The sequence below is a fragment of the Camelus dromedarius genome, chromosome 15, assembly GCF_036321535.1.
Source record: "Camelus dromedarius isolate mCamDro1 chromosome 15, mCamDro1.pat, whole genome shotgun sequence".
NCBI lineage: Eukaryota > Metazoa > Chordata > Mammalia > Artiodactyla > Camelidae > Camelus > Camelus dromedarius.
In genome coordinates this window covers 46,292,069-46,304,985 of record NC_087450.1, presented here as the reverse complement: position 1 = coordinate 46,304,985, position 12,917 = coordinate 46,292,069, and the positions used below count along the sequence as shown (strand labels likewise).

Here is a 12,917-nt window from a genome sequence, read left to right as displayed (position 1 = left end):
TATAGACAGTTCTGAAATCTGCTAATAGCTCAGAATTAACTGGAGGGGACCACCAGCCTAGAACACGAACAGTGCTGCCATAGCTTGAACACAGACTTCAGACCAGAGCCTGAGCCCTGCCCCTCAGCACTGCTGGTCAGACAGAGACCCCTTTTATTGAGCAGCCAGTTCTTTTCCGAGGTGCTGATAACTGCAGCTGGGCTCCAAATACTCTTGAACCCCTCTTGGAAAAAACCAGGAAGAGAGAGAAGGGAGAAGATAAAAAAAGAAAACAAAAGTAGAAAGAATCAAAGGGAAGAGAAGGCAGGCAACCAATTCTGTAACGATACTCATTCCTTTATTATCGACTGTGTTAATTTGAACAGGGCTGGGGCCTGTGGGCTGCTGGACGCACTGGGCCGCAGGTGCACTTCAGCTCAACAGAGAATCTCATCCTAAGCCAAGGAGACAGAGGGTAATGTTTTATATATATATATTTATATATTACATATGTCCGGTATAGTCATGTGTTTAGAGTGACAAGGATGGGCCACTGCATTATTAATTTTTGTCCTAAATAAAGACCATAGCAACAGACATGGAAATTTGGTCCTAATCAAGGCCCTCACTTTGTCAATCAAATGTTCGAAACATCAAAAGGAAAAGAAGAGAGAGAGACAGAGACAGAGAGACTGAGATCCAGCCACCCCAGTGGCCCTGTTCCCAGCATATCTTACACTGAGTGTAGAATGTCCCCTGTGGAGGTAAACACACACACAAACACTCACACACATACACACGTACACAAAACTGCAGGCAGGAGCTCCTCCTCTGACCACACCTTGGGTCCAGCCCTCAGACTGGGGATGGGGAAGTTGGGTATATTGTGCTATAATAAGACTGTGAGGGTCACGTGACCAGAAAATGCAGAGTCGATGTGTCCAAGTGATGAACGGGGGTAACACGTGCAGCTTCATCCACAAACGAGAAAGAGGTCAGTGGGAGAGGCTGCTCAACGCAGGCTCAGAGGTCCCTCTGCGCCCAGGCCACCTGGGCGACTTCTACACACCACTCCTGTCCCAGCCACAGCTGAACCTCTGATCTGAATCCTGAGTCTCAAAAAATCTCTTGGGCTCTGATGAAAAATGTTCTTTCCTTGAAGGACAGGAGTAAGTGGTAACTGAGTTGTCACAGCAGTTACAGCAGAAATGACAGCATCATTGAATTAAACCAAACCATAGCTTGGTCCTTAGAGCAGAACTCGAACTGTGCAAGGGTTCATTTCCTGATGGAAAGAGAACAAGCAGGTAATCGACCCCCATCACCAACTCCACACACCAAATTCCAGGCGGATCTGTCAGTTTCATGCCTTTACCCCTATGCCTAAACTCCTCGTATTCTAGGAACTGGAGGCTCCCACTATTAGGGCATTTTGAAATCCTAAACCACTTGTTTTTGTTCATGATTACCTCTCCACCCTTCCATCAAAATACACACTTAAAAACTAAGTCAATGAAAATTAAATCTCTCTCCTTTTTTTGTAGAAATTTACTTGAGATACCTGGAGACATCTTGGGATGTCACAAAGGAAAGTGAAGAGTACTTCCCTAGCGACCAATTTGCACAACACTGAAGAAAGAGTTGGTCTTTTCAACAAAACAGTGCCCAACAAACGTGATTCAGAAACAGGGGTGATAGGCAGAGTTGGCAGGCTGTGTCTGGGTCTCCATCTCCTGCTCTCAATGATGGGAAGAGCCACAGATTCCGATATGTCTGTTTAGCCAGGGGGACAATGACACTGATCCCTCCCACTATGAACTGGGATCCTGGCAGCTGCAGGGAAAATGACAAAAGCAGGAAGAAGCAGCATCTCGAAGATGGGGAGTTGGCCTGACTGGTGGTCGGCCAAAGTTACTTCTCAGAGGGGACAGAAACAAAGGGACCCGGAGGAGGGACTTCCCTTGATGACTGTCCATGTTGTCTCCATGACTGTTCCATTTCCTGCAGGTCCCCAGGAGGCAGCAACTGCTCAGTTCACAATTCCCATCCATGAGTTGGGAAGGTGGGCAGGAAGCAGTTTGGGAAGCTATGAGTTCTTGCCAAAGCTGAACGGCATGGGCTGTGTGGATGAGGTCACTGAAGTCCTTGAAAAGGAGCCCAAGAAGCCGAAAGAGGTTTGAGGCCCAGAAGGTGGCCAGCAGGGCTCTCTCCGCTGGGAGCACAAGCTCAACACCGTCAGGAAGGACGTCTCTTGTCCTCAGTGGTCACCTGGCATTTTTCTAGTCCCAGAAAGTGCTCAGGAACTGCTCACCGTCAGCGTAGGAGGAGATGGAGATTATGGAGAGAGCCAGGTAGAAAAAGTACCCTCTTCTCAGGTACTAGCCGCCTTCCTTCTGGGGGCAAGTGACGGGGAGGAGCCCGAGGTCTGACTGGGGCAGGGGGGTCTAAAGTCAGAGAAAAGGAGGCTAGGCGGTGACCCCGGCAGGCTCAGGCGAGGGCATCTCTCCCACACGAACTCAGCTCCACGAATAAATAACATTAATTAAATAAAGGAGGCTAAGAAGGGCTGGCAGTGGCACGGACTGCCAGGTTCTACCCTCCTCACACCTATGCACACACACATGCACACGCGCGCACACACACACACACACACACACGCACGCACACCGAGCGGCAGGCGAGATGGTCCAGGGTTGGCTGCCCCGTCCCCGGAGTCGCTGGATGGGCAGTCTGGCTGAGGGCTGTCACTCGTGGTCTAGCACTGTCGTGGGGTGCAGAGCAGCGGAGGCCAGTGAGGCGTGTGTGGTGGAAGGTGGGGGCCGCGGAGGACTCTGGCACCTGTAGTGGGTGGGGATGAGATGGGTGAGAGGGGAGGTCGAGGAAGTGCAGGAAGCAGGAAAGTGAGGACTTTCCTTTCCCTCATCCCGTCACTGTAGCATGTCGGCTGACAGCTCCAGTTATCACCCTCCCTTCATGCCCTTTGGGTACAACCAAAACCCTCCTTAGCCTCAACCAGCCACCTGGTTTCCGTGCCTTCTAAGTCCACTCTGACAGTGATGGTACTGACCAGGATCTGGACTTTCGGACTTTAGACGTGGATGGTCTTTCCAGAAAGCTGTCCAACCGCATGAGTCTCTCCATGTGTAGCGCACGGGGATCTTGATCTGGGTCATGAGAGAATTCCATCTCAAAGACAGCTGGAGGGGACACATCCAACTCCAGAAACATGATGTTTTCAGCCTATGGTGGGAATACCAAATGTGAGCAGTGGTCCTGATGACTGCATCTTCCAGGCACTTGGTAAATAATGGGAGTAGCAAGGGTGATGAGGCAGGAAGAGGAAGTGGAGGTTGTGAGCATCACCTCCCCTGGGTTCTCTCTCCCCTCCCCCCATCCACTTCCGAGCTTCTTACCCTGTACCTGGGGTGGGACCCCATTGCCATGGCAACCCGAGCATACTGGCTGATAGGCCTCTTGTAGCCCACTGCAGACGTTGGCCGCTTCTTCATTTGGCTGTTACTGCTGGAGGGAAGAGGCTACATTAAAACAGATTTCCTCCAAACACACAAGGAAAATGACATCATAATGGATTAAGTATCATCCAGGTAGTCACAGGGCCCTGCAGACTGCGGGGTCTGGAATTTTTTTCTCTTTGCTCTAATACAACCTGACAACTCAAACCTCGTGTAACACAAGGAGACACATATTCCTTCACTCTCCTTGTTTCAATTTTTTCCCACAGTGAAAAGGTTTGACTGAAGGCTAGGATGAAGAAAGGAAATCCAATCTTAGTTTAGCTGTCAGACTCATAGACTGACTTCATACACTATATAAAACCATTAATTAGTGGTTCTGCTTTTTGATTTTCCTTCATAGGAGTAAACACAAAATTGATTAGAAATGCAGGCTTGAAGTGCAAAAATTCCAAAATAGCCAAAACAATCTTAAAAAGAACAGAGGTAGAGGATTCACATTTCCAAGTCTCAAAACTTATCACAAAACAACAGTAATCCAGGCTGTGTGATACTGACATAAGGACAGACATATGGATCAGTGAAATAGAATTGAGTCTAGAAATAAACCCTTTTATTTACAATCAATTGATTCTCTATAAGGGTACCAAGGCCATTCAATGGGGGAATGAACAGTCTCTTCAACAAATGGTACTGGAACAACTGGATATCCACAGGCAAAAAAAAAAAAAAAAAAAAAAATAGACTCTTACCTTGTACTATATATAAAAAAACTAACTCAAAATTAATCATAGACTTAAATGTAAGAGCTAAAACTATAAAATACATAGAAAAAAAAACTGAGGACTAAATCTTCATGTCCTCAGGGTAGGCAATAGTTCTCTAGATATGAGATCAAAAGCTCAAGCACTGTAATAACTTAAAGTGAAAAAAAATTTGAAAGAATATATGTGTATAACCGAATCACTATGCTGTATACCAGAAGCTAACACAATACTGTAAATCAACTATACTTAAATTTAAAAAAAATCTCAAGCAACCAAGGAAAAAAACAGACGACTAGGACTTCATTGAAACTAAAAACTTTAGTGCTTCAAAGGAAATTATAAAGAATGTGAAACCACCTATAAAATGGGAGAAATTATTTGCAAATCAAGTATGTGATAAACAACTTGTATCCAGAATATATAAATAACTCTTAAAAGTCAACAATAAAAAGACAAATAACTCAATTTAAAAATGGGCAAAGGATCTGGATAGTCATTTCTCCAAAGAAGATATACGAATGGCCAATAAGCACATAAAAAGATGCTCAACACTGTTAGTCATTATGGAAATACAAATCAAAACCACAATGACATACCACTTCACAGCCACTAGGATGACTATAATTAAGGAAGATACAAGAATACAGGTTGGTGAAGACAGACAGAAACTAGAACCTTTATACATTGTTGGTGGGAACATAAAATGATACAGCCACTTTGGAAACAGTTTGGCAGTTCTTCAAAAAGCTAAACATAGACTCACCATATGACCTAAGAGTACGAGATATATAGTCAAGAGAATTGAAAACATATGCCCACACAAAAACTTGTATATGACTGTTCATAGAAGCATTATTCATAATAGCCAAAAAGTAGAAATAACCCAAATGACCATCAACTTATGAATAAATAAAATATGGTATATCCATAGAGTGGAATATTATTTGGCAACAAAAAGGAATAAAGGACTGATAACATGATACAACATGGACAAACCTTGAAAACATTTTGCCGAGTAAAAGACAGACACAAGAGTATATGTTGCATGATTCCATTCATATGAAGTATCTGGAACAGGTAGTCCACAGAGACAGAAAGTAGACTGGTGGTGTTTCTAGGGGTGGGGACATTGGGGAGAATGAGGAGTGACTGCTAACAGATTTGGGGTTTCTTTCTGGAGGGATGAAATGTTCAGGAAATAGATAGTGGTGATGTTATACAACTCTGTGAATATACTAAAATCCACTGAACTATGCACTTCAAAATGGTGAGTTTTATGATATGTGAATTATATCTCAATAAAGCTATTATTTCTAAAACAATGAAACAAAACTCAGGTTTGGCTTTTAAAAAGTGCATGTTCTCTGATCCAAATTCCCACTCCTGGGAATTTTCCTAAGGAAATAATCAGAGATGGGGACAAAAATTTTATAAGCAGGGATGTTTGCTGCAATATTATTTACAAATGCAAACAATTAGAAACAACCCAAAAGTGTACCAATATGGACCAGTTAAATTATTATTTACCCATGTGAAGGAATATTATGTAGTCATTAAAATCATTTCATGGCTCTATGTAGACATGAAAAGGTTTCCACAACATGTTAAGTAAAAAAGCAGATAAAATGTAGTTTTATTTTAAAGAGGTGTGTGTACATGTGTGGATGCTTAGAAAAAGTCTGGATACTCAACAAAATGTTAACAGTTATTGTTTTTGGATGGTGTGATTATGGGTGATTTTTAATTATCATCATATTATGCCTTTCTGAAATATTTAAATTTTTTATAATTAATATGTATAATTTTATATCTAATAAATTATTTCCAATATGCAGAAAAGCATAGAAAAAATATATATATCTTCATGCCTACATCCAGCTTTGTTAAATCTTACTTAACACCAAATTTTTTTTAAGAAATAAAATGCAGACAGAATTTTTAAGATTCCCATCTCTCTCCTTCCCCAAAGTTAATTACTCTCGAGTTTGGTGCTTATCAATATCATGCATATTTGTATACTTATTTATATATGTGGATATTCATAAAAATATATATGGTATTTGTATGCCTATTTCTAAATTTTGTACTCTACAGTATACATACTACATTTTTTTGTGGTCAACAAACATGTTTTCTACATTTATACATGCCACTCTAGATTAGATTATTAAAGTTTAACTACATTGATTATCTTAAGGTTTCAATATAGCATCTTATATATATATTTTTTATATATATTCTTGTTGATGGACATCTAGGTCAATTCCTTTTTCTCACCCTTTCTATTTAACACAATGCTATGGTGAACATTTCTGCACAAGTATCTTCAAGTACATATTCAATAGTTTCCCTGAGGTATATACCCAGAAATGGAATGGTTCCAATGTGCGTTTTCCACTTACTAGATATTGCCAAATTGCTTTTCAAAGAGGCTATACCCATGAGAAAGTTTCTATTGCTCAATACCCTCGCCAACTCAGGGTATGTTAGATTTTTTACTTTCAGCAACTTTGTGGGTCTGAGGTATTTTATTATTCAAAAAAAGATAGGAAAGAAAGCAAGAAAGATATTTCCATTAAAAAAAAAAAATACAGGGTTTGGAGTCTGGTAGATCTGAGTTTGAATGCTGGCTCTACCCCTAAAGGTTTGTTACCTTGGGATGTGGCTTATTATCTCTGAGCCTCAGATACCTCATCCCAGTCCTGCAGAACTGCTGAGATTAAAGATAAACCCTCAGCAAGGGCTCAACACATGGCAGCTGCGATGATTATTTATTCTCAATTCCGCTTGCTAATTTCAAACAGGGATACAAATGAGCATGAAAAAAGCCAAAAGGCAGACAGCGAGAAGACAGAAGAGAAGAAACAGGCTGAGTGATTCAGAGATAGGACATTCTGTCCTTGAATAGAGCAAGCCGTGCAGGAGCCAACAGAACAATGCCTGCCTTCTGCAGCCGAGAGTAATGAGAAACAGCATTCTCATGGTTTCTTATCAAGTGTACATAAGAGTACTGGATCCCACTCAGGGTCCCTGCTGACCCCTCTTTATAGATGAAAACAAGGAAAGATGAGGCTGTGGAAGTCCCAGCTCTGAGAGGTGGGAGGCTGTGCCGGTGCAGAGCAGCAGCCTCGGTGGGAGGGGAGGGGGAAAATTAGTAAAATAATAACTTATCATTTATAAGGTACATCTATGCATTCCATTTGAACTACACAGCAACCTCCTGAGGTGTAGACAGGGCAGACAAGGAGACTGAGGCTCAGAAAAGGGAAGTGCTTTTTGCATCTAAGGCCATACAATTAGGAAAGACTCAGAACTGAAACTTTCCAAATAATTTTATGATGCTGTGCTGTCTTTCGGGAGTACACACAGCCCGAGTATGCTCTGAAGGCTGCAGGCTCTGGGAACAGGACAGGGGGACAGGGCTGGGCGAGCAGAGCAATGGCTCAGTGTGAATTGGCAGCCTGACCCAATAAAGATGCCAGGGCTATTCTGGGTGGCAGGTGGGAAGGAGGGGTGGGGGAGGGGAGTCTGTAATTGGGACACCAGACTTCCCATCTTCTCTCTCCTGTGCCCCAGGCCTACTTTCCACAACTGATCCCTCTGTAGTAAGCAGACTGTGGCTGACTGAGCCTGGAACGGCGGCCTGGCTCTGCATGTATCTGCCCCTCAAACCAACAGTTATCCGGTGCTGAGTAGAACCTAAGAGTTCTTTTAGGACCCTCCCTCCAGATAGCTGCTATCACAATATCATTTTTTTTTCCTTTAATATTAAAAAGTCCTCTCTCAGTCCCACCTCACAGGCTGACCTGAGTCTCATTATCAGCTGTATGCTCACCCGCTTTCCTCTCCTGTTCTGAAAACAGGCATCCAACATCGTCGGCTTTTTTCCTTCCAGGTCCTTTACAGGCACCCGCCCCAGCAAATCCCACTTTTCTCCATGATCTGGTCCCTCTGACCTCGCAGGCGGTCAGCTGTCCCCCTGTGGGACCCCCTGCATGGCGAGCCTCCCACTCCTCTTCCCCTTTCCCTTGCACACTTCCCACATCCTGCCTGGGAAGGCTAAGATTTCTCCTTGTTTCAGACTCTCAGTTGTCACAGTCCTGGGACTGAAACTAGGGAGTCAACCCAGAGCTGAGAAGGTTCTGAGGTAAACTCTGCCTCTGTGACGAAACCAATTTAACTTTCTACACCGATTCTATTTAAAGTGAGGAAAGCTCCCTCTCTCAACTTGGAGGCAGTCTGAATAAAAAAAATCAAAATCCAAAAGAAAAGCAACAAGCCAAACTGCCCTTCTACGGCACTCCTAGGGGTTGACGGAAACTGGTTTCTCTGGCGTCTCCACGATTAGGATGGGGCTTATTGGGATGATCGCAACCATTTCTGGACCATCTCCTCTGTGCCTGGTGCTGGTCTGCAGCCTCATGTGATCTCACTTCCACCTCAACAATCCTGCAGGGACTTTTGTTTTATTATTCCAACTTTGCAGGTGAAGAAACTTGCATTCAGAGAGGTTACAAAGCCTTCTCAAGGGAGAGCAGGGACTAGAATGTTCTAAATCCAAAGTCTAATCTCTTTTTACAGCACCACGACGCCTCTGAAAAGACTCTCACGAGGCAGGGATTGCAAACACCAAAGGGCTAAAGTTACAAATAGGATTTTGTGAACTGTCAACGATGGGCTACAGATATTGCCAAACACACAACGCTTGGAAGACAGTTTTGTGTAAACACAATTAAAAATGAAGTCTATCATGCACCACCAAAAAGAAAAGGTCACACTTGTAAAACAGTTACTGGTGGAGCTGGCTGCAGACTTTTTTTTTTTTCAAAGTAACTTGAACACGAAATTGTTTGTGATTGTGGAAGGCACCTCACCTGAAGCTGTTGTGTATCAACCAGGGGTGGCAAAGAAACAGTGGAGGGAAAAAGAATAAAGAGACAGACTTCCAAAATAAGTTGATACCAGCATGTTTTCAAGAGCTCCCTGACAATAACTCCTTGTCTGAGAGGCCCGGGGAAGAGTGTGTGGGGTAAAGGCTTGTAGCTACAGCAGGAGGAGGGGGAAGTTTTTTTTTGTTTGTTTTGTTTTGTTTTGTTTTGTTTTTTACAACGAAAGCATTCTTCTTCTTCAGTATTGCCTTGGCAATCGTGGGTCTTTTGTGATTCCATATACATTTTAGGATTATTTGTCTCAGTTCTGTGAAAAATGTCCTGGGTAATTTGATAGGGATCGCATTAAATCCGTAGATTGCTTTGGGTAGGATGGCCATTTTAACAATATAGATTCTTCCGATCCAAGAGCATGGGATATCTTTCCATTTCTTTAATTCATCTTTAATTTCCTTTATCAATGTTTTATAGTTCTCAGCACGTAAGTCTTTCACCTCCTTGGTCAGGTTTATTCCTAAGTATTTTATTTTCTTTGAAGCAATTTTAAAAGGGATTGTTATTTTACTTTCCTTTTCTGATATTTCATTGTTTGTGGAAAGAAATGTAACAGATTTCTGCATGTTAACCTTGTAACCTGCTACCTTGCTGAATTCATTTATCAGCTCTAGTAGTTTTTGTATAGTCTTCAGGGTTTTCTATATTTAGTATCATGTCATCTGCATATAGTGACAATTTTGCCTCTTCCCTTCCAATTTGGATCCCTTCAACAAAAGCTTTCTAAAGAGCATGACTTGAGGTAATTTCTTTCCAACAATGCTTTTTCCCTCTCCTTTTGAGGCAAAATATTCCACACTTGAGTTGAGCAAATGGGACAGTGTCCTGATTAGTTAAATATGCTTTGGAAAGAGTTTTCAGCCCTGATTAAGTTCTGCTGCAAATAGTGGGACCCAATTCCTCCCAGGGAGGCAGCTTGTTTTAAAGCCTCCAGCCCCAGGACTCACTGAAGTGGAGGAAGCTGCATCCAAGGACCTTCCCACCCTCAGCCTTCTGTGGTGAGAGGAGGGGCTGGGGGCAGATAGTCTCAGAGGTCCAGGCCAGCGACTCTCAAACCATGATGCTACCCCGGGGCTCTCTGTGCTAAGTCACAATCACACTTGGGAATTCTAATTAGGACAGAATTGTTTTTACTTTTAACCACCAACTATTGCTAAAAAAAAAAAAAGAAAAAAAGTACTTAAAAATTTTTGTTTCACATAAAAACTTCTTAGATTATTGTTACTTTTCTTTTGTCTTTTTGTGATTTTTTTTTTAAGTTCTGAAGACAAATATTTATTGCAGTTATCAGACAATGGACAATGAAAAAGAAAAGAATGATTAAGCAAAAGAAAATAATTTGTAGTAGTAATTCAGAATAGTATGTAGTTGATTACCTGGTATTTATTAGTAAGTCTTTTGGAAGTAATTTATTTACTGGAATTTTTTCTTAAATCTATAATACCTGCTTATATCATCCGTACTTAAGTACAGTGGAGAACACTGGGATGTCACACTTGCCTTAATACCTTTTACCCTTACCTAGATATATTTTGATATTTTCTACACAAAAGTATATACTCTGTATGTATTCTGAGGAGGTACATACATATTCTGTAAAAAACCACATAGTTAAGTTGTGAATATACTTAACCATAATTTAAAAAAAAACCTTGTGAAGGTATTTATCTCTTTTACATTGTTAATATGAAATTTTGAGGGAAGACGGTCTATTTGAGACTCAGTTAGAACCATTGCTAATATACCCCAGCAAATGCAGGCTGGGGAGCAGCTGTGCGCAGATTTAAGACAAAGGGAGATATATGTCAGGATTGATTCTTCCCAAAGAGTTATGGAAAAGAAAACGCTGCAGAGTAAGCTCAAGCAAGCAGCTTTTGAGGAATGATCCGAGTTTTCAGGCTTTCTAATGGCAAAGAAAACATTGAATCTTTCTTTGCATTACTTTCCTAGAGCAGGAAGGATGCTGGGGGGAAAGGGTGGGGGAAATCACAAGAGAAGGGAAAGGTGGGAAAAGCAGCTAGCTTGCTCCTCTGGGTCTCACTCAGGACAGGGGGCTGTCAAGGGGGCTTTCAGAGGCCCACAAAAGAGCATGTAAACAGCACAAATTCATCTTCAAAGCAAAGAGAGGGATGAGAGGCCAGGAAAGGCAGTAGTTCAACAGTAAGTAAAGATACTAATCTATATTTTGGAAAACAACTTCCTTTTTAAAAGATATTCCTGGAATCTACTCTAAAAATTATTTAACATGAACTATTTTAAGACAGCTGTTTTAATTTTAAAAATCTGTGAATGGTTTTCCAGTGTATGACAAACATTTGCTTTTGCAAAAAAGAGAAACATGCGATTTAAAATGTTTTCTAATTGAAAAGTTCAAGTTTCATAAAAGGAAGAACTTAGAAAAAAAAACAGAAATAAAAAACGGAAATTCATAAATATTAAGCAGAAAGCTTGTCTTAGCTTCAGGTAAAGAACCCACCATGCTTTGAAGTCTGGCTTGCGTGCTGAGGCGGTCAAATGAAAATTGCAGGGGCAATGGCTTGAGAAATGAATAAACTCCTCTGAAGCATGAAACTTCCAAAACTCAAATCAAGATCCCTTCTCAGTTCCAGATTAAAGGAGACTGAAGAGGCATGACAATTAAATGCAGTGCACCATCGTAGGTGGGCCAGTCGGGGGTGGGGAGAATTGCCATAAAGGACATTATTGAGATAACTAGCTAAAATTGAATATTGCTTATATAATAGTCTTGTGTCAATACAGAATTTCCTGAATTTGATCACTGTACTGCAATTATGTAAGAGAATGTCCTCATTCTTAGGAAATATGGGTAAAGGGCTGACTGCAACTTAATCTCAAATGGCTGGGTGGAAGGGAAATTAATAAAGCCAGATGTGGCGAAATGCTAACAACTGGTGAATCTGGAGATGGGTATATGGGAATTCTTTCTACCATTCTTGCAATTCTTATTTTTCAAAATTAAAAATTAAAAAAACATGCCTTCTCAGAGCCTTTCTCATCTCATCCCTATCCAATGTAAAGAAATTCCTCTACCTACAAATTCAAGAACTTTTAAAGCACAACATTAGCCTACAGAGCAGCAGCCTCGCCAGGGTCTTCTTCCAGCAGATGGCACTGGAGTGATAGTTTCTGAACCTGGCTTGTAGAATCAGCAGGAAGCTTTGAAAAACAAATTTTAAGTCCCAGGATCCACCCTTTAAATCAGACTGTCTGGTACCCAGCTCACAGGTGATTCTAGTTGCAGCCAGGGTGGAGAACTTCCACATTAGATGCTGTACAACTGCAGGTCTCTACTTAGATTGGAAAGGTGGGTTTTAAATCCAAAGTGACACCATCGAAAAGTCCTTTACTCATGAACTTGCCACTTACAAAACTTGCCTAGTGTTGCCTTGGGTAGGATCAGCCCCTCAGAAAGTAGACAAGAGTAAGTAGGCATCTGATGCTCCAGGGAGAAGCTGTAGACTTCTACAGCTAGCTTCCCACTCTAGCTTTCGGAAGACTCCTGCCCTAACTTGGCATTAATATTCCTAGAATAGATAGAGCAAAGAATCTCCAGGGAGTGCACTGGTGTCCAGCCTCCTGAACATCTCTGTACGCAGATTTTCAGTTAAAGGACAGTGGTCTGGCTGGGTGAGGCAGTCATTCTGTTGGGTTTGAATAGCCAACCTTGTTCTTCACGGCCACCAGCAGAGGGAGCTGTACACCCAGCCAATGGATGCGGACTGTACCTAAGAACT

At 41.9% G+C, this 12,917-nt stretch overlaps 1 protein-coding gene across 4 annotated transcripts in view; it reads right to left on the bottom strand.

Annotated features, from left to right (window-relative positions):
• Positions 1-318: 318 nt before the first annotated feature.
• Positions 319-12,917, bottom strand: part of KIF3C (kinesin family member 3C) — a 34,150-nt gene continuing 21,551 nt past the window's right edge. For 3 of the 4 annotated variants that reach the window (XM_010991197.3, XM_064494678.1, XM_010991199.3), the window contains 3 exons: positions 3,393-3,501; positions 3,047-3,219; positions 319-2,817 (listed from right to left, as the gene is read on the bottom strand). In XM_010991197.3, the coding sequence (XP_010989499.3) occupies positions 2,724-2,817; positions 3,047-3,219; positions 3,393-3,501 (376 nt within the window). In that variant the 3' untranslated portion in view covers positions 319-2,723. The remainder of the gene's footprint in view (positions 2,818-3,046; positions 3,220-3,392; positions 3,502-12,917) is intronic. The other variant, XM_010991200.3, reaches the window with a different exon arrangement.